This window comes from Camelus ferus, chromosome 13 (genome assembly GCF_009834535.1).
Source record: "Camelus ferus isolate YT-003-E chromosome 13, BCGSAC_Cfer_1.0, whole genome shotgun sequence".
NCBI classification, from domain to species: domain Eukaryota; kingdom Metazoa; phylum Chordata; class Mammalia; order Artiodactyla; family Camelidae; genus Camelus; species Camelus ferus.
The window spans coordinates 8,053,169-8,074,545 of record NC_045708.1 but is presented as its reverse complement, the minus strand read 5'-3'; the positions used below and the strand labels follow the sequence as shown (position 1 = coordinate 8,074,545).

Genomic DNA, 21,377 nt, shown 5'->3' with positions numbered 1-21,377 from the left:
AAAGAGGCCTAGAGGGGCATGCTTACCATCAGGGTGATCATAATGGGAAGGCCGTATGTGATCTCGTTGGTTGACTCAATCAGGATGACCGTGAGACTGATGGTCATACGGACGACCCCACCCAAGAAAGCCGCGGCACCGATCAGGGCAAAGGTCCCCGAATAGATATGGCCCAATCCAATGTAGCTGGTGAACAAAGAAACCAAGAACGTGGCTTAGAATCATACTGGGGAGGGGGGTATGGTTCACACACGTACACATATGGTCACAAGTGCATGCTCTCTCTCTCTCTCTCTCTCCCCCTCCCTCTCTCTCTCTCACACACACACACAAACACATACAGAATACCTTTTGAGGACATTGGCAACTAAACGTCCAAAAGCAGCTCCACACAGCAGAGAAGGCACAAAAAGACCACTTGGAACAGAAATGCCGTAAGTCCAACATGCAAGCACGAAATAGAGGATGAAGAACAAGGCCAAAGTGATGGGGCTAAAAGTACCTGCAAAGCAAGAACCGACCTGAGTCCCACTGAGCCCGCCCAGGCCCACCAGACTGCCTCTGCTCCCACCAGGTCCCTCTGCACCCCGACTGGTTCACCTCTGCCTCTGGAGGCAGACACCCTCATCTTTTCTGGGATGACGCTACAAAATGAAAAGTCCTGGTCTTGCTCAGAGTTAAGTGCAAACTGCGTCTGAAGGTCAACAGAAGGCGCAGAGGAATAATCACTTGTTCCTTGCCGAAAAAGCCCCCAACCCCTCAGAGACTCACCATCCTGGTGGAAAAGCTGAAGGATGGCAGACTCCTGGGGGTTGAAGAAGAGTGTGGCCATGTCGTTGTAGGTATCATTGGGACAGAAAAAGGTCTTGATACTTGAATTCACATCTTCTGATGTGACCTAAGAAGCAGGAAGCAGAAAGTCAGTACAAGGGCCCCTGAACAGGGCACTTGAAACTCCGAGGCGGATGTCTCCAGACAGGCTGACACAGTCTGGCTTGTGAGCTTTACCCATAAATTATATAGGCAGCAAAAATAGAGTCACACCCAAGCAGCTGACTGTGATACTGGATTCCTTGACTTTTGAGAATGAAAGAATCAGGATGAGGGGTCCTGTTCATTCACATTCATAACAAAAATGTAACTACAATTTTGATTCACCATGCAGCTGGCTCGCCGTCCTCTCCCAGTGGGAATTTTGTAAGTGGCACTGCTGGAAGCCTGGCTCCAGAGTGCCACGGACTGTGGAGGACAAGGCAGCTGATGGACAAGTGGCCGGGAGTGGACAAGGATCTGTGGAGGAGAGTTCAGGACACTGCCTGACCTAGTGCCCCAACTTTGGTTCTAAATTGAAAAAGCCTCCGCCTCGAGTTTGCTATGGAAGAAAACCTACGCACGAGAGGCCTGATGCAGATGCCAAGCTCCTGGCCGCCTCCCTGACATGGCTGAACAAAACTCAAGCTGCAAAAGGAGCAGATTATTTCTGCACATTCCAGCCATCTCATTCTCTTCATCATTTTGTGTGGGAAGGGAAGATTGCGGCACTGCTGGACTCATTAGAGGGCAGGGCTATTTGTTTTCTGGTTGAAGGTGTACAATGGTATGGGGGTGGAACTCACACCTAGCACTGGGCCTACGATTAGAGTGTTAATACAAAGCTAACCAAGGGGACCGGCTTTCCCTGGATTCGATTCTATCAAAGACACTGTAAAGATGCCCTTATGTGGCACTGTAACAACACCAGGTGACGGGTTTGCATAACCCTACCAGGCGGACCTGGCTGGACAACCCAGCCAGAGGAAGGCTGCCGTAGGAAACAAGAGAGTGCCCCCTATTGGCAGAACCAGGCAGGGAGGAACTGGCAAAGGAGCCTATTCAGAACAGTGAGGGTGAACAGACTGAGACAAGGGCTTAATAATCAACACAGGCAGTGTTTCCCGAACTATGCCTGGAGGAACCCCAGTCCTGAAGATGCTCTGGAAAGAGCCCTGCGGCCAAATGCATACAGAAGTGCCACAGCACTTGCTGGAAATCAGTGTATCTGGGAAATGCAGAGAAGAACCTCCACAGTCAGACGGCTTTGACTCTCACGCATTTCATTCATTCTGTGAAGCTTCCGTTTCCTCATCTATAAAATGAGACTCATACCCACCTCCTGCTATATATTACTAGCTGAGTGATTTCGGTCAAGACCTTAGTCTTCTCATCTGTAAAACGGGGATAACACGAGCCACCACCACAGTAGTAAGGATTAAATGCAGGCATGTATGTGCAGTGCTTAGTGGAATGCCTGGCACACGTTAAACGTTCCCAACACTTACTAGAATTTTAAAGGCCCCAGGAAGTCCTGTATTAAACCTACTTAGCTCTGGTTAACCCAACTGACCATAGAATACTTCTCCATTTGTTTGTTCTTGAACCATATATGTCAGTGTTCCTTAGAACACATTTTGGAAATTATTGATCTGATAATGAGGTAGCCTGGGGGAAGAGCTAGTAACAGAGTTCAACAAATTTTTTTGGTAAAGAGCCAGACAGTAAACATTTCAGGCTTTGCAGGCCACATACAGGCTCTGTTGCATACTCCTTCTCTGTATTTTTTTCCCCCAACGCTTTAAAAGTGTAAAAACCATTCTTAGTTTGGGGGCTATACAAAAACAAGCAGTTGCCAAGGGCTGGTTCTGGCCCAGGGACCACAGTTTGCGGACCTCGGATCTAATAATTCCAGCTGTTTGCTGACTGTTCCTGGGGACACGGAAGAGACAGTCACTCAAAGCAAAAGCCCAAAGGGGCTCAGAGGGACTTGAGTGGCAGAACCTCCAGCCTCCAACCTACAGGCCAGTTCTCTGACCCACAGGGGGGATCAAGAAACACAGGGCAGAGTAAGCTACAATGCCTACCTCACTGACCCTGATCTTTCAGGGCAAGGTTCTATAAAATACCACATACTCCTGAGGAAGGAAAAGGGGAAATGAGAAAGGACATATGCCTGTAAGTGACCTAAACTCAGTAGAAACCAGAAGATGCCAGGAAGGGCCAGGACCACCCTGTGCCCTGAGGCAGGCACTCCTTTCTCCCATCTTAAGGGTGCCTCTCTCACAATCCTGAGTGTGGCTGGTGGGCGCCTTTCAGGGGAGGAGAGGCAGAAGAGTAAACTGGGGCGCAGAGAAGCAGCAGACAGTCAGCTTCCTGAGCGTGTGTTTCAAATTAGTTTTGCTCAACAGAGAGAGGGAGAGAGAGGAGCCCCCTTTGTGACGGCCAGGACTGTTTACAACAGTGAGAAAGAGGAAATTCCGTGCACAGCCCCTCTTAGGTAGAAGGCGATTACTCTGCATGAATTCCTCTCTCAGCAATCTGATACAGGTGTGGAACAATGGACCCAACACATCTATTAGTTCTAAACAGAGGCAGATCAGATGTTCCTGGATGCTTCTTTGCGGGTATAGGGTAAAGGCAGCTACCTGCAGCTGGGAGGAGTCGTTACCAACTTGACTCGCAGAAGGCATCTGTCGGCATTCTCCTAACACCATGGAGGCCACAAACACCACCACGGTGGTCACCAGAGACACCAGGAGGCTCTCCAAGACTCTAGGAGGCAAGCACAGCTGTTATTACGGGTAAAAAGTCACCTGGTCTTGGGAACTAAAAAAACTGCCTACCCCCGAGCCCCCTTCCCCCAGAGTATTCACAGCAGCCCCGAGTCAGTCAGCGCATGTGCAGAATTTATCACGACTCGCTGCGTTTCAGCAATTTGTAAGTAAAAAGGGGGCAACCAGCAACGTGGGCGGCTGTGTCCGCATCAACTCTCTCCGAGGAACGAAAGGGCCTTCCATTTTAAGTCCGGGGGTAGTCACATGAGAGCGCACCCCTTGGCAGGGCGGACACCGCCTTTGCCGTGTGTTCTGAGGGCGAGTTGAGAGAGGCTGGGAGCCAGTCAGCAGCTCTGCTGTAAACGGAGCTCATCCCCAGCCCTCTTGGCCTGTCTGACAAGCAGAGCAGACGGACACTCTCCGTCTTAGACATGAAATTGAAGCTGGCGTGGGAATCGGGGTCTGTTCCTCGGGAGAGATGGCCGGGTCCACACAGGGCTCGGGGAGCCGCGGCAGGCGGGGGAGGCGACTGCACGGGTACCTGACGAGCTTAGGTTTCGGGTGCACGTTTCGCATACGGTACTTTGCAAGCCTCTTGTTCAGACAGTTGAATGTGGCTCCCAGGAGGCCCCCAATGACCCCCATCACGACGAAGAAACCCAAATCCAGAGCTGTCCAGAGATGACATTTTTTATCAGAGTCAGAGCACTGAGAGAAGGGGCAAGGGAGGGAGAGAGAAAAACCACAGTGCCCATGAGAACAGGAAGGGACAAGAGCAGAGAAGACAGGGACAAGAGCCCAGGCGGTGCCAGAATCCTGCCCACACCGAGCGCAGGTGGCACGCAGGAGACTCAGGGTAGAGAGGTACCTACCCTTCTGATAACTTCTCTCTGGTACTTCACTTAAGAGCAATTTGCATGGGTCAAGAAAGAAATTCTAGGGGCGAAGACAAAACAAACATACCTTAAACTCGCCGAAGTTCAGCAATCCAGGGAGCTGGAAGGAACCCCAACTTCCAAACTGAATCCCAGAACGAAAGAAGTTGAGCGTGAAGGTGGCAGACATGGAACAAAAGAGCTAGGGGACAGGTGACAAAAAACAAGAACATTCAATAGTGACAAGTCCTTCTTCCTCCCAGACACATCCCCATAAGCCTACTGCTCCATAGAGACCTGCAAGTTCTGGGTCTGGACACAGGGCTCTGGTAAGCACGGTGGTAAATACACCTCAGGTGTGAAAAGTTGGAAATCAGGTTATAAGACATTTTCATTCCGACAGCCTATCATGAAGGACTGTTTATTCAGAGCCTATTATGCACCAGACCCTGTGCCAAAAAGGGGACAGTAAACAGCAGAGGAAGAACAGGTTCCCCTGAGGGAGGAGCCGGAGGTTCGCATCCAGCCCCGCCGCTGCCTCAGGACCACAGCGGGTCTCCCGTTTCAGGTCGGTTCGTCAGGAGAGGCTGACGGCAGTTTGATTGGGGATGGGAAGGGCATTAACATAGAAAGCACAGAAAAGTCCAGAGCTTGGAGGTTATGGGTGTCTAGAGCAAAGGAGTTTCCAACAACGTCAACTCTCCTGGTCTCATCAAATCACAGGGAACTAGGAGTGCGGACTAAATCGAGCCTTTCATCACTGCGACGTCCCGCCTCCACTTCGGTGACTCCTCTTGTTTCACAATCCTCTTTAACGTTAACAAACAACTACACCAGCCTTACTCTGGTTCGCGCTTGCAACGTCCACCTTTTCTGCTTTTACTTTCAGACGTTTATAACTGTACCTAAAGTATGTCTCTTGTAAACCACCAAAAAGGGGGAAAAATAACTGGCAGACGTATGGAGTGCCTGGTTTACATTTCGGGCAGTGCTCAAGTTCAGGGGAAGGTCCTCCTCACCACTTTCCACGTGAGCCCTTGATTCCAGAAGGACGAGCCTTCCTCCAGACTGAACAAGGTGCCCCCAATGGGAGCCCCAAAAGCCGCAGCCACTCCGGCGGCCGCCCCTGCTGATACAAAGTCCCGTTTGTCTCTGAGGAGGGGAGAGAGAGAGAATTTATGTAAGAAAGAGCCCTCGCCTGCAAAAGGCAGTTTTTTACTTCCTTATGCGTCAACATTTTAGTATCTTGTGACCCATGAAGAGTCAGGGCTTATAAACGGCAGGCCCCTGGGGAGGCGGACTCAGTAGCAAACACTGTTCACCTATGAGCCAAACGCTCTCCCCAGTCAGAGCTCTGCCAGGTGGACCGGCTCCCTGGGTGCCTCCCTCTCAGGAGGCAGACGGAAGATTTCTGGCATCACTGCCGAGCCACGTGCTCACCAGGTCTCCCTTGCAGAGTGTAGCACCAGTGAGAATGTCCAAGCAGGGCTGCGTGCAGAGGAGCAGGTGACAACGACCACAGGAACACCGTGGCGAGAAGGTGGACCACAACCCGGACCCTTGGGCCCCTGATCGCAAGGGCCTTGCCACGTGTGCGTCAGTAACACTCGCAAACCCCACAGGGCAAAGAGCGCCCGGAAGAGACCTTCCAACCCTGAGAAGCAGCTGACTGAGTAAATAAAACCCTTCTTGATAATATGCCTGTGGACTTTCTTGGCCACGGTTTTGATCTTGGACCATGCTCTTCACTGTCTGAGCTGCTTCTGGGCCTTGTGTCATGACAAAATAGAGGCCATGATGCCAGCTTGGCCCTCGTGCTCCTTTCTCTCAGAAGAATAGCTCACAGCCCACGTCCTTCCTGACAGCCGGGTTCTGCACGCAGCCTGCCCAGCAGGGAAGACTGTGAGCCTGAGACTGAGAGCAAGCATAGGGTCTGAGTGGCAGTAAATGAACAGCTTGGTTTTTTTCAAAAAATCCCAATTCCTACCCTTTCCGTACCTGTCACTCCGGAAATAGGGGAAGTTAAACTGGATCTTCCGTAAGGAGATGCTCTGAAACTAGGACAAGAGAAAACAGTCAGAGAGGGTCCTAAGGCTGCAGAAATCCAAGGTGCCAGGGGAGTCCCCGTGGCCTGAGGGCACCTGGGCAGGGATGTCGGGAGAAGGAAAAGTCCAGAACAGCAGCCTGGGAAAACAGAAGTTACTTTGGGGAGGAACTTCTTTTCCTGCCCCTAGATTTCTAGGATCTTCAGAATCTGCATTTTGTACACAGCAAGTCGGAAAGGAGAAAGCAAAGGGCTAAGCGGAGGGTCGGGAGGAACTGAAACCTGCTGCAGTAGATGGTGTGAGATCTGCTTGGGGAAGCTGACAGGAAGGGCCAAGGAGGCCAACTTCCAGCCCACCCTAGCTTGGCCTCCTCCCACCTCTCAGCTCACTTCCTGGAGGCCAGTGCTGGACGTGGAGGAGATGAGGCAGGAGCCAGAGGGAGAGAAAGGGGGGGCTCTGGACCAAAGAGTCTTCCCTCCTTTGCTCTGACAACTCACAGTGACTCCCTCCCCTTAGGACACGACAGAGAAATGTCTGTAACTAACTGCTTACAAGGAGAGGCGACTTCTCAATGTGGAGCAGCCCGTGAGAACGGGAGCTCTGGAGTCGTGAGCGAGCTCCTTGACCTCTCTGAGCCTCAGTTCCTCATCTGAGAATGACGGTGATGAGGACAACTGAATCCTTGAGGTGGCTTTAGAGGACAAAGCAGCTGGCACAGGGAGAGTGTGGCCCAGACCGCGCCCAACGAGCGGCAGCTGTTACTCCCCTGCCACCTCCGACGGCATCAGCGAGACCTGCGTTTGACACCGTCTCAGCCAACGCTTCCAGCCCCTGGGGGTCTGGCGGCCCTGAGACGCCCCTCAAGTCACCTCATCGCCCCCCACGATGGTGGTGGGAGCACAGGCGGCTTTCATTTGAACAGACTTTCTCAATGTCCCATTTCTGCTCCTAGGACTCAGCAGGGCTGGTTAAAACCTGGATACAGCTACCTGCTTTCGTGGGAGACAGACTGTACAGTGTTCACATCAACCCACACTGACATCAGAATCCAGAGGCCATGTTAGAGTGCTCCCAGCAGATTCTCCCCAAGTTCAACTGGTCATGCCCCAAGCGCAGGAGGCCCACTTGGAGGGACCCTCCCATCCTCCCCAGCTCATCAACCCGTACCTGCGGGAGGCCAGCCCCCACCACCGCTCCACTGTGGATCATGGGGCCTTCCTTCCCCACAAAGAGTCCTGGGAACAGGTGGAAAAGGGGGAGACCATCAGTCAGCACAGAACGGTCTCTGGGTCAGGAGACCTTTATTACACAGAATTTTCTCTTGACAACTATAAAACAGAGATAATCACATGGCTTTATAAGAGAAAGAGTAAGTCAAATGCCCATCAAATAGGAGAAAATAATCTTGAAACTCTAAATCAGGGATCAGCAGATGGCAGCCTGTGGGCCAAGACAGGCTCGCTGCCTGCTTTTGTACAGCCCGAGAGTTCAGAATGGCTTTTACGTTCTCATGTGGGTGCCTTTTGGGCGGTTATGTAAGTGTAAGGACCTACGCAACAGCTCCTATTCCACCTCTCGACCCACAAAGCCTCAACTATTTACTTGCTGGCATTTTACACAAAAAGCTTGCTGACTTTGCTAAAAGCCAACTCCACGAGCCAACTAGACGGTCGTTCTGCTTCAAAACTAAATGGTGTGCTTGTCAGGTACCTCTGAACGGTGACTTATTAACAGAGTTTGCGTTTGAAAAATAACCCATCCACAGAAAGTGCAGAGCTCTGTTTGCGGGCAGGCCCTTCGAATCCGAATCTGCTTAATGTGTGTACCTACCGCTTCTCCTCATCTTTGCCCCTTGAATGTTGAAGGATAAAAGTCAGCAAGACCCTCCTTACCTCCAGCCACACTGAACAGCACGCCAAAGACTTTGCAGAGCAGGGTCCGGAGACGGACGATTCCGGGGACCTTCACACCGTTCAGATAGCATTTGATCTCGGGTATCCCAGAACCCGCTGCCACTGGCTGACGGGAGAGCAGGCACCCCCATAAACTCAGGCTCCACAGGGTCTGTGGCCTACCCTGGACAGCCTCGCCAAAGAGGGCGAACTGCCCTTCACTGGCAGCATCGGCACCTCCTGGGGGGGGCCGGTTAAACACGAGGCGGCCCCCTCCTCCCTCCCGCCGTGGGTTTCCGACTCAGTTGGTCCTGCGCACTTCTAACGGGTTCCTGGTGACTCAGCACCCCCTGGGGGCCCTTCCAACCATCAGTGCGGGCACTTCACCTCGGGAGAGTCCCGCCTCACTCCGGGCTGGGTATCGGTCATTTTTAAAGTTATTTTAGAGTCTTTTAAAGTTTAAAGTATTTAAATCTTCGGTAATTTAACATTATTTAAAGTCATCTTTACAGCTCCCCAGGTGCTGCCAAGGTTGAGAACCACCCTCCTAATCTAGATTTTTCCTCTTTCATCTCACCAGAGGCAGAAACCTTTACTTTCAGAAACCTCTCTAAGTGAACAAGAGGCCACTTTTCCTCCAGGAATCTATATTCTAAGTCTAGTTCAGTTTCCTGACCCTCCGGAAATGGAGCTGGAAAAAAACAAGCGCAGGAATCCAAAACCTTGTAAGCAAAAAGGCACACCACCTCACCTCAATGAGGACAAGAAGGCTCGCAAAGAAGATGAAGGTCAAGTTGAAACCCAAGAGTTCAAGGAGGGACAGGGCGAGGCAGCCTTTCTGGCTGCATTCCTCCACCGCTACAGACACTGGGTTAAGGAACACGGGCTTGCCAATCAGGGGCGGTCCTGCCATTACCAAAAATGAGGCAGCTTCTCCTCTTCTAAAACCCGGTGGTTGCTTACTTACTGCACATCTTCCTGTTCTCCGTATATAAACTTGAAAAAAAAGAAAAAAGCCTGCTGTCTCCTACATTAGGAACCATTTTTAAATTATGAAATACTTCCCACATTACAAGCTGTACAAATACCTGTACTCCCACGGCCCGTGCAAATCTCAAATGTTACACTGTATTGGCTCCAGGTATTTTTTAAAAATGAAAACGTTAGATACCATTAAAAACAACAACAACGAAACCCCTTGCGTTTCCCTCCCTCTACCCCCGGAAGAAACCACTAACCTGAAACTACTGTGCGACCTTAGCTGTGTTTCCAACATGCATCCACATCGTTCTCCGTGTTTCTAACACTAAAACAACGGCATCGCACTTGATGCACTGCAATGCACGTTCTACAATTTCCTTCCTTCTCTCCCTCAACGTTTTTTTGAGAATTGGCTCTGTTGATACAACAGCTCTGGTTCATTTACTTTAACTTCTGCATAAAATTATATTATATGAACATCAATTTTCCCATTCTCCTATTTGGTGCAATTCCAGCTTTTTGCAATCACAGAGCTGCAATGAACATCTCTGTACATGTCTAAGGCACGTCTACAACAGAAATTCAGGGGTCAGGGAGGTGCACCTTCCTGTGTCCTTACCTTGCATTTCCCTGCGGGTGGTAAGGTGAGCACTATCCACAGGTTTATTTATTGGCTGGCTTTCCCCTTCTGAGAACTGCCTGTTCGCATCCTTTGCTCATTTTTCTTTTGGGCTGTTTGGGCTTTTTTCTTATTGAGTTGCAGTTATGCCTTTATTCTGAATACTAATTATTCATCTCTTAAGTGCACAGGGGATAACCTCTCCTGGGCTGAGGACTTGTTTTTCAGCTTGTTTATGGTGTTTTATTGTTGTGGGTTGGGGTTCTTTGTTTGTAGAAATAGAACATTTACTTTGACGTGGTCAAGTTTATTGATCGTTTCGTTTTGTGCCTTCTGGAGCGCTAAGAAATTATTCCCTCTTCTTGACATCATATAGCCTCTTTAAGTTTTGCCTAGTTACATCTTCAGCCCACCTGGAATTAATTTATAGTACAAAGTACCAATATCCCATCATCTTTTCTTAACTGAGTTGCATCACTAACTGTCATTTACCACATTTCTATATATGCACGGGCCAATCTTGCTTCTGTATTATTTTCCGTTGGTCTAATTGGGGATCCCAGGACCAATGACACTATTTCAGTTACTGTATCTTAAATTGTATTGACATCATTGAAGGACACAAGAGAAAGACTTTAATAGAGAGAGAGAATATATGAAGTCCCCTGTCTGTTGTTCAAAACTATTTCAGCTACTTTGGGGCTCTTTATTATTCCATACAAATTTAGGGAGAGAATTTTTGAGTTTCACGAACAATTTCATTGGAATTTTCATTGGAACCACATTGCATTTATAGGTTAGGGAGAACAGGCATCCATGGTTTGTGTTTTACGAACCACGAATGTGAGCATCTCTCTCTCTATTCAAGACTTTCTCTGGTGTCCTTCAATGATAATGGAAAAACCTTAAACCCAAATGGCTAATAAATAGCTCTTCAAAGATCACATCTACTGCTAAACTCATTCCCAGACAGGAAAGCCGAGTCAGCAACCGCTGACGTCCGGGAACACCAAGAACTGTGAAAAGGATACACGCCTGCACCACTCCGAACTTGAGCTGGGTGAAGAGGCGAGCAAAGAAGTCCACGAAGAGACCCACCTGTGAAGAGCAAGTGAGCCATCACCCAGGTCTCCCCACTGTTACAGGCACCCCCCCTTGAAGCCCCACCTTCCCCCGCTGCCTACACTGGCTGGTCACATGCACCCCTGGCTACAGGAGATCCCCACCCAACCCTGGCCCCACGGCCCCTCCAAGGAACAGAAGAAGGGGGTACAGCCAAGTTGATAGGAGAGTAAAACAGAAAGAGAAAAAGGGTTGCCAAAAAAAGATCTGAGACCAAGGAAGGCCACCCATGATTAGAGAGCAACAGCACGGAGACGTGGGAGGACCTGCACTGCTCTTGCCAAAGACAGTTTCAAAAGAAAAATTCTAAACATGTTTTCAGCGATGCTCGGCTGGATAAACGTAGCATAGCTCACGACAGTAGGATATTACTGTGAAAGACAACATTCACTTGGGTGCAGTATACGACTTTCACATATTTCTTGTTACTGTTTTACATTTCGTAAGCCATGATTTTGACTTACAACCATCTTAGAGCCAATGGTTACCCTGGTAAATAAGAGAAAACCACTCCAGTTTTACTGTTCCGCTCTCAGAAGTCCATGCTCAGGACTTAATGGAGAACTGGAAAAACTTCTGATTTTGTGGATTCAGGATCAAAGGCTTTTGTGCCTTTAACTCTGGCCTTCCCTCAAGCCAATGCCTGGAGGCTTTCAAATAATGAAACAATAAATGGTGACAGATCAAAGGCTAAGAGAACCAGTAGCAAGAGGCTCTCGTTGCTCCATGATAAAGGCAGGTCTGCCTTCCTGGAAGGTGATGGCGCTCTGTGAAACTGCTAGTACTGACAGATGCCAGTTCAAAGGACTTTGATATCAAAGTAGCACAAGATTAACAACTAGCTGAGTAATGACTATGCTCATTAGAGGGAAATTTGCAACCAGAAACATATATAGCACAACAGACACTCTGAAATGTCAACAGAACAATTAAATCAACCCAAGTTGCCCCCACAATGGTATCCATCATGATGTTACCAAAGAGACCTCCCAAATGCCATTAATCTTAAGTAAGATGTAAGATGTTCCTTGACCTCTGAATTTGTTATAGAAAAAAATTTGACAAGTGCCATGAAAGTACAAATTGTAGACAGCCCTTGTGGCTATGTTATATTTAAATGTGTGTTTCTGTTTAATGGGTATATCTGGTAAAATATGAGGCTTGTGGTTGATTCTAGAGAACGGTGATAAACAGGCTACTGCTTAAGACTATATATAACCTCTGTTATGCATTGATGTCTGTGTTCCCCCACCACCCCCAAATTCGTATGTTGAAATTCGAACCCCAAATGTGATAGTATTGGGAGGTGGGGCTTTTTGGAGGTAATTAAGTCATGAGAGTGGAGCTCTCATGAATTAGGATTCATGCTCTTATAAAAGCGATCACAGAAAGCTCTCTCACCCTTCCTGCCATGTGAGGACACAGTGGGAAAATGACCATCTGTGGACCAGGAATCAGGCCCTCTGCAGATACTGAATCTGCTGGTGCCTTGGTCTTGGACCTTCCAGACCCCAGAGCTGTGAGACATAAATGTCTGTTGTGTGAGCCCCACAGTCCATGTATTTTTGTCACAGCAGTCTAAAATGACTAAGACAATCCCCTTTTCTCACACTGTATTGATAGAAAATCAGATTTGACAGCTATCATGTTGACTGTCTGCTGACTTTTCCAGCTTCTCGTCTCCAGGTTTAAGCATAATGAGTCAGCAGTTAATGGTTCCAGACTTTCGCTACTGCCATCTCTGGCAATGTTTCATAATCTCTTCTTGTCTGTGATTCACCTGTGAACGCGCTGACCCCGAACCCCGTGCTTCCAGGCATATTCCTCTACCCACAACTGCCAGCTCTACCTTCTAGGTAAAGTGAGCAGTGTGCAGGGAAGATGGACAACGTAATGAATTCACGGAGACCTGTGGTGCTGTTGCTGGCACACTGTGCTAGAGGAAAGGGCACAATGGTCGCTGTTTTGTTCCCCTTACTTTGCTTTTTCCTGACAGAGTGACCTCAGCATCTCCCCACTCTGCTCTCTACCCGGCGGGACCACATCACACCATAGGGCTAGGTCTTGACCAAGCCTTCGAGTGCTTTAAAGGGCACCAGAGTTGCATGGCTCACTTTCATTTCATAAAACGAAAGAAAGAGAAGCATGAAAAAGTGTCAGAATTAAAAAAAAAAAAAAGGTGTCAGGATTATTATTTAAAAAGAAAAAAAGAGAGAGAGAAAGAAGGCAGTCTCTGTTACTATGACAAACAACTTTTTCACCAGGCTGGAGCTGGCCCCCTGGCCCCCCCAGCCCTCTGGCCGGCCATCTCCCCACGTCCTGCCTACTCACCAGCCCCGTGCAGACTCCAATGGCAAACACCACCATCCACTTCACCGCCTCATACCTGCGACCTTTCTGTTCACAAAAGAAAAGAATGACTCAGTTTATTACAGGGTTATGTTGACAGTAGGGAAGGAATACATCTCAGCCAACCAGGTTTAGACTGGATTCCATGTGGACAGCAGGCACAGTGGTGATGCCTGGTATGGCAGGTGCTCTACAGTGAAAGGCTGATGAACGCCAAGTGGCTGGGCCAGGTGCCCTGACAGTGGGTCCTCTGGTTGGCAGGATGAAGGTGTAAGGAATAAATGCGGATATCTCATGGACAGTTAAAAGGCCAAGGGGTACAGATACTTACTGGAGAACTGAGAACAGAAAACAAAGCTGTCATAAGACCACTCCCAAGAGATCAATAAGGGACCCACCTTATTATCCATGGTCTCCAAAACTTCCAGGTAAGGGTCATTGATACAGCGATCATAATCCAAGCTCTGAAAGAGGAACACGTTGAGTAAAAACAAAAAGTCACAACCAGATGGGAAGAATCAACAAAACCTGGAAAAGGATGCAGCTCCCGGTTCCTGCTGCTCCAAGAGCAGTGGGCAGAGCCGCACCCACAAGGGGCTTGTCAGAGACGCCTAACCTCAGATCTGCAGACCTGCAGCGTGGGAAGCTGCACTTCCTGGGCACGAACGTGCCAGCAGCGCTGCTTCAGGTACATGCGTCATACTTTAGGAAGTTTGAAATTGCATATTTTTAAATGTCCTGTTTCTACCAAGCATTAAAAGACCTTCTGCTATCACAGTGTTACCCAACTTACTCCGTTAGACGAATAAAAGCGTCAATTAACCGGAAGCAAATTAAGTTAGAAAGCCTGTTAATTTTAAGTATCTTCTGTAGTTACTGTCTAGGAAAAAGAGGTTAGTCATGAGATGTACTAACATAGACTAGTTTTAAAAACAACTTCAAATTTTGTTAGGAAGAAGCACAGATTCAGCCCAGCTCCTTAAAACTATGCTTCACAGAACACAGCTGTTCTGCAAACAACATGCAGGTTTGCCACAGACATTTCAAGAAATAATTCAAAGGAGACAATTTTATTTCTAGCATGGGAAGCAGCAGTCTGGCACCAAAGGGAAACAGTCTGCTGTGTGCTCCCTCCCCGTAACCTGTGGTACCCACACATCAGCCCGGGAACAAACTGGACACTGGCCGGGTAGACACACTCCCAGGTGGGAGTTCACAGTCAGCCAAACACAGGTGTGACATGTGACAGTTTATTACATTTAAATGATTACCCAAAGTCCAAATTCCTTTTTTAAAAGGCTCTGAGAGTATCAACAGGTGACTTGATGGGATCAATTACCATCCACCCAAACATGGAAGACCATGTAGCCATAAAATAACTATAACAGGTCTACGTAAGACAGACGTGGAGTACATGCAAAAAGTAAGTAAAAAGGGCAAGATGCGAAAGAAAGAAGCAAGCAAGCCAGATGCAGAATAAAATGTATAATATGATCTTATTTTGATTAAACAAATTAAAGATTATTTGTATGTCAGCACACAATGCAAAACATCTGGGAAAACTGTTAACAGTGCTTATGTCTGAGGTGTTTTAGGAGGCATTCACATCCAGGTATTGTTTAAAATTCTCGTAGCAAACATGGTGTACTTTTTATATCCAAAAAAAATTGTTTTCCTGATTACAAAAGAAAAATAAACAATATTTCTGCTGGGAAATAAGACTCATCCATGACTGATTAAATATATACATGTATTTAGTGATTATGTATATATGTATACACATGTATGATACATATCTACATATATACAGTTGACCCTTGAACGATGTAGGGGTTACGGGCAAGTGAATTCCTATGCAGTTGACCATCTGCATATTGCTATTTTTGCCTCAAAAACGAAGGAATTGATAAATGACTCACTCCAGGGCAGGAAGATGAAACAGTTTGGATAGAATTAGGATCAAACCCTAGTTCTTTTGATTCCACATACTGTGATCTCTAATGGAATACAAACTTTTCCTGACACTTAAAGATCTGTAAGATGAAAACATGGGTACTACATTTATTGAAAAAAATCTGCATACAAGTGGACCAGCACAGTTCAAACCTATGTAGTTCAAGGGTCAGCTGTTTACAAACATACATATTTATATATACATACAAACACACACACATATAGACACATATATACATATATTTAATCAATTAAGTGATATCACATTCTAGGAAGAAACGGAAAAAGTTAACGCTGAAAAATGACTATCCTTCATACCACTTATGTATACAAATTACTGGCCAATTAATTATTTGCTGTATGGTTCTGTCTAATAATATGATGGCTCCATTAACATTTAAAAGGTTTGCAGATGTCCAGAATAGGCAAAGAAACAGGGACAGAAAGCAGATTAGTGGTTGCCCACGGTCAGGGGCAAGAGGCATGGGTAGTGACTGCTAATGGGTGCGTGGTTTCCTTCTGGGTGATGAGAATGTCTGAAATTGATTTGATGATGGCCGTACCATTCTGTGAATATACTAAAAAAACCATTGCGTTGTATACTCCAAATGGGTAAACTGTACAGAATATGAATTAAAGCTCAAGAAAGCTGTTAAAAGGGACATTTAGAAACAACTGAAATACCAGAACATCAACCTTTCCTTTTTCTTTTTTAATAAATTAGCTGAAAGTTTGACACTTGCTAAACATGTACCAATGAACAGTACAATTGATTATTAAAACTAGATATTGTTACTTCTCCTTTGCCAAGACTAACTTCCTTTTATTTCTGCTGTATATCTTGCTCTTTGGTTTGGGGAACTAACAACTTTAAAAAAAAATAGAATTTGTATAGGTGGCCTGCTGGGCCACTGCCTATGGTTATGAGCAAAAATGGCACCCGACTGTGGGGGCAAATGGAGACTGAGATGGAGCCCCAATTCACCCAGGAAGGGCAATTTGGTGCTCACACAAAATGCACCTTCAATGTACCTTTTATTCTAATCCTCTACTCTGAGGGGTGACTTTTTCTAACTCAAGGTAGGGAGTTATTATTATTCCAACCAACTACAATGAGAATGGACGCCAAAGTGGAGAGTCTAACATCTTTTAAGACCTCCAACTTATCATAGGAAGAATCAAGTGTGTGTAATGAACTCTTACTAGAAGGAGCACATTTCAGAAAGATGTTCAGCAGGAGGGTTTTCTAATTGATCCTCTCATAAATAACATCTGAGCAGACTTTTCTGACTAAGCGCCTAGCGAAATAACCTCTTACACACAGCAAATGCTCTCAAGAAGCTCATATGCAGAGATCGTTAATTGAGTAATATTGACTCACATGAAAGACTATTAATGCATAAAAGTTATGTAAATATGCATATCAGCTGAAAGGAAATGCATCACAAATATGATTGCAATTTAATGAAAGGAGTGAAGGAGTCTAGGGAACAGTAGGTCCATAGAGCAGGGATGCCGTGGTGAGCTCCTAGGAGTAGGATGAAGTCTGGACAGCGTCAGTCGTAGTAATACGTAGTAATACGGTCAGGATGATACCACTAGGTGCAATGACGAAATGCCAGGTGACAGCATAACAGGGACCACCTTATACTAATTCTTGTAAACCTCTCAACTACGTACAAGGAAGCAAACATTTAAGAAATATGAGAAAATATGTCAGTGGATACAGTGCTTTTTGATTGATTCAAAGTATTTGCATCAGAGCAACATATCAAACTGTACCACTGAGGTGCAGTTGGCAAATTCCAGAGTCCTAAAATTATTTTAAGGTGCAATCTACTTCATCTTAAATCTGCTTGACTTAAAAGATGTATCACGCAGATGCAATGTGAGGATCTTATTTGGAACTTAATTCAAACAATTAAAAAGTACATATGCCATTCATAAGACAACTGGAAAATTTTAACACGGGGTATTAGATACCAAGGAATTATTATCAATGTCTTAGGTATGAAAATGGTATTGGGTTATACTAAAAATAAAAGTCCTTACCCACTAGAGATGCACATTGAATTATTTACAGGTGAAATGATGTGATGTATAGAATTTCCTTCAAAATAATATGGAAAGGGGAAGTGGATGGGAGCATGGAGCAGACAAGGTTGGGCAGGAGCTGAAGGACTGCTGAAGCTGTGTAATGAGGACAGAGGGTTTCAATAATATACTGTTCTGTCCATTTTTGTCTATGTTTGAAATTCTCTACAGTAAAAGAGTTTTTTTAATTTCACACTACACTGCAAATCATAATAGTTACACTAAATTCTACAGCAAGAAAAAGATGAAATATTAAAAAGAAAATTGGCCTGAGTGTTTTTGCTCTAGAGTATTGAATTTTTAAAGTCTACATGACATTTCTTTAAAAAAAAGCAGTAAACATAGACATGATTAATTCCACTTCTTGGAATTAACCGTAAGGAAGCAATTAAGGATGAACAAGAAAGGATGGTCACCACCATGCAGTTCATAATGTAGAAAGGTCAGATTAAAGAAACTGGCATAATGAAATACAATTCCCCTACTTAAAAAGATACTATAGAAACATATCTACTGATACAAAAATTGTTATCAAGTGTGTGGGTGAGAACACGTTAAAATAGTATATTTAGTAGAATCTCACTTTGTTACTTAAGAAAAGCATGGAAAATGAAATTTAGTAAAGTGAATAGTCACCTTTTAATGAGCAGGGTTATGGGGTTTTTTCCCTAGCTTCTTTCTGTAAATCATTTAAGAATCCTCTATCACAACTGTAGCTTGTTCTTATCATTTTAAAAGTCATAGAAATGTCATTATGAACTGATTAAATAACAAAAAGGCACTCCAGTAGCACTGGCCTTACTACACAAACACACACACACACACACACACTCACTCTCTCTCTCTCCCCTTCTCTCCCTCTCCCTCTCTGTGAGTCCTGTACTTGAAATTGGGAATTACAATCAAGAACTGACATTTCCTATTTGCAAAAGATGAGACTGACAAGGGCTTAATTTCCAGAATATATAAACAGCTCATACAACTTAATAATAAAAAAACAAACAACCCAATCCAAAACTTAGCAGAAGACCCAAACAAGCAATTCTACAATGAAGACATACAAATGGCCAATAGGCACATGAAAAAAATGCTCAGTATTGCTAACTATCAGAGAAATGCAAGTCAGAACTACAATAAGGTATCACTTCACACGAGTCAGAATGGCCATCATTAAAAAGTCCACAAACGATAAATGATGGAGAGGGTGTGGAGAAAAGGGAATCCTCCTTTACCGTTAGTGGGATTCTAGTTTGGTGCAGTGGCTATGGAAAACAGTATGGAGATTCCTCAAAAGACATGAAATAGACTTATCCTATGATCCAGCAATCCCCTTCCTGGGCATATATCCAGAAGGAACTTTGATTCAAAAAGATACATGCACCCCAATGTTCACAGCAGCACTATTTACAATAGCGAAGACATGGAAACAATCTAAATGTCCATCAACAGATGATTGGATAAAGAAGCTGTGTCATATTTATACAATGGACTACTACTCTGCCATAAAAGGGAATAAAACAATGCCATTTGCAGCAAAACGGAAGTACCTGGAGATTGTCACTCTAAGTGAAGTAAGCCAGAAAAAGAAAGAAAAATACCATACAATATCACTTATATGTGGAATCTAAAAAACAGACAAATGAATTTATTTACAAAACAGAAACACTCATAGACATAGAAAACAAACTTATGATTACTGGTTGGGGAGGAGTGGGAAGGGATACATTGGGAGTTTGAGATTTCCAGATACTAACTACTAAATCTAAAACAAACAAGTTTATAATGTATAGCACAGGGAACCATACTCAATACCCTATAGTAACCTATAATGAAAAAGAACTTGAAAATTAATATATATGTATATGTATGACTGAACTATTAAACTGTACACCAAAAATTGACACAACACTGTAAACTGACTATACTTCAATTAAAAACAAAAAAACAAAAAAACACTAAAAATAGAGTTACCAACTGCTCCAGCAATCCCACTCCTGGGCCTATATCCAGAGAAAACTATAATTTGAAAAGATGCACGCACCCCAATGTTCATAGCAGCCTTATTCACAATAGCCAAGACATAGGAGCAACCTAAATGCCCATTGACAGGTTAATGGATAAAGAAGATGTGGTATATATACACAGTGGAATACTACTCAGCCACAAAAAAGAATGAAACAATTCCATTTGTAGCAACAAGGATAGACCTAGAGATTATCATAGTAAGTGAAGCAAGCTAGAGAGACAAATATATCACTCATATATCATTCATATATCATATATCACTCATATCTTGAAAAATGCTACAGATGAACTTATTTACAAAACAGGAACAGACTCACAGACATAGAAAATAAACTAATCACTGCCAAAGGTGAAAGGAAGAGAGGGATAAATTAGGAGTTTGGGATTAGCAGCTACAAACTACAACATATAAAACAAATAAACAAGGTTCTACTATATAGACCAGGGAACAATATTCAGTATCTTATAGTTACCTAGAATGAAAAAGAATATGAAAATGAATACATGTATGTATATGTATTACTGAAATATTATGCCATACACCAGAAATTGACGCAACATTGTAAACTGACTATACTTCAATTAGAAAAAGACTGCAAAAACAAAACAAAACTTAAAACATACCTACTCACCCTCTAAGAGAGAAGGCCAAAGAGCATCTCTGGTTGGAATCCTAATGCTTCCATCTGAAGTGAGCACATTGCTCCCTAATTTTGTTACCGAAGACAGTATTTAAGAATCCTACCTCATAGTCTTTCCTCGGAAGGATCTCATCATCTTCCTCCTGTGTTTCTCCAAGGATGGTCTAGAAAAACAGATTCACAGAAGGAAGACCCTTTTAATGGTTTTAAAAGCAGAAAGAGGCAGAAGTATTTATTGAAACCAGCTGCTACTTTCTAAATCATCTGGAGCCTTTATCATTAAATGGAAAATGACCTAAAAAAAAAAAAAACCTTTTGAGATGGGGGTGATGTGTATGGGGATCTACAGACATCCAGCTGAGCTCTTCATTTCTGTTGATACATTCTCCAAATATCCACTCTAGTCTTCAGGACATTTCAAAGATGTCCCTCGCCCCCTTAAGGGGGAAAAAATTCAGGTTCCATCTGGCAATGTGTCAAATCTGAAATCAGGAGGGACTTGTCAACTCTGGGGACACAACAACTCAAGTTTTCCCAGGGTGCTTTGCAGAGGGAAGCTGGATTATCAGTGACCCAGAAAGGGTGAGGAATAGAGTGAGAAAGGGCTGGAGAAACTACGCCAGCTGCATGACATGCACAATGTCCAGTGAAGGGGCTCATTCTGAAAATGCTTGCTTCATTCAAAACTCCTTTCAGACGAAAATTAAAGAAAAGAAGGTTGGAATTAACTGGATTCTCCATCAGATTCCAGTGAGGGGTTATGAGAAAAGACCCCAGACTTGGGCACGTGAAGCAAATCAGACGCTTCAAGAGCCTAGGCTGCGGTCCCCGGGCCCCACCCGCTATCCACCGCAGGCCCAGCTCTGCCCGGCCCCACCCCCGGCAACGCCTCTCGCCGTCCCTTAGCAACCGCCCCCTCCTCAGCCCGGCTCCGCCCGCTCCTTACCAGCTCCTCGGGGGTGCGGGTCTCACGCTCACCGCAGCAGCAGCACCACCTGCAGCAGCAGCACAGGGACCCCCTGCACCCCGCCATCTTCCTCTTTTACTGCCACTCTGGACCCCTCTGCCTACCCCCTCCCAGCCAGGATCCGCGCCTCACGTGACTGGCCCCGGCTGTGTCACGTGGCCCTCTCGAGCTTGGGGAAGGAGACAGGGAGTGGCTGCAGACGGGTGGGGCGAGGACCCGCGTCACAT

The 21,377-nt window shown here is 45.5% G+C and overlaps 1 protein-coding gene across 2 annotated transcripts in view; it reads right to left on the bottom strand.

The window, feature by feature from the left end:
• The window catches only part of CLCN6 (chloride voltage-gated channel 6), a 31,550-nt gene extending 10,240 nt beyond the window's left edge, over positions 1-21,310 (bottom strand). Inside the window, exons 1-16 of one of the 2 annotated variants that reach the window (XR_004325345.1) lie at positions 21,130-21,310; positions 20,288-20,347; positions 13,869-13,934; positions 13,453-13,518; positions 11,031-11,097; positions 9,151-9,257; positions 8,400-8,526; positions 7,675-7,742; positions 6,461-6,519; positions 5,482-5,614; positions 4,551-4,664; positions 4,129-4,295; positions 3,459-3,585; positions 772-898; positions 349-502; positions 27-186 (exon numbers count right to left, since the gene is read on the bottom strand). Coding sequence is in view for 1 of the 2 variants with exons in the window: in XM_014565827.2 (XP_014421313.2) it covers positions 27-186; positions 349-502; positions 772-898; positions 3,459-3,585; positions 4,129-4,295; positions 4,551-4,664; positions 5,482-5,614; positions 6,461-6,519; positions 7,675-7,742; positions 8,400-8,526; positions 9,151-9,257; positions 11,031-11,097; positions 13,453-13,518; positions 13,869-13,934; positions 20,288-20,347; positions 21,130-21,216 (1,689 nt within the window). In the remaining variant the exon portion in view is untranslated. The remainder of the gene's footprint in view (positions 1-26; positions 187-348; positions 503-771; positions 899-3,458; positions 3,586-4,128; positions 4,296-4,550; positions 4,665-5,481; positions 5,615-6,460; positions 6,520-7,674; positions 7,743-8,399; positions 8,527-9,150; positions 9,258-11,030; positions 11,098-13,452; positions 13,519-13,868; positions 13,935-20,287; positions 20,348-21,129) is intronic. The other variant, XM_014565827.2, reaches the window with a different exon arrangement.
• Positions 21,311-21,377: the final 67 nt, after the last annotated feature.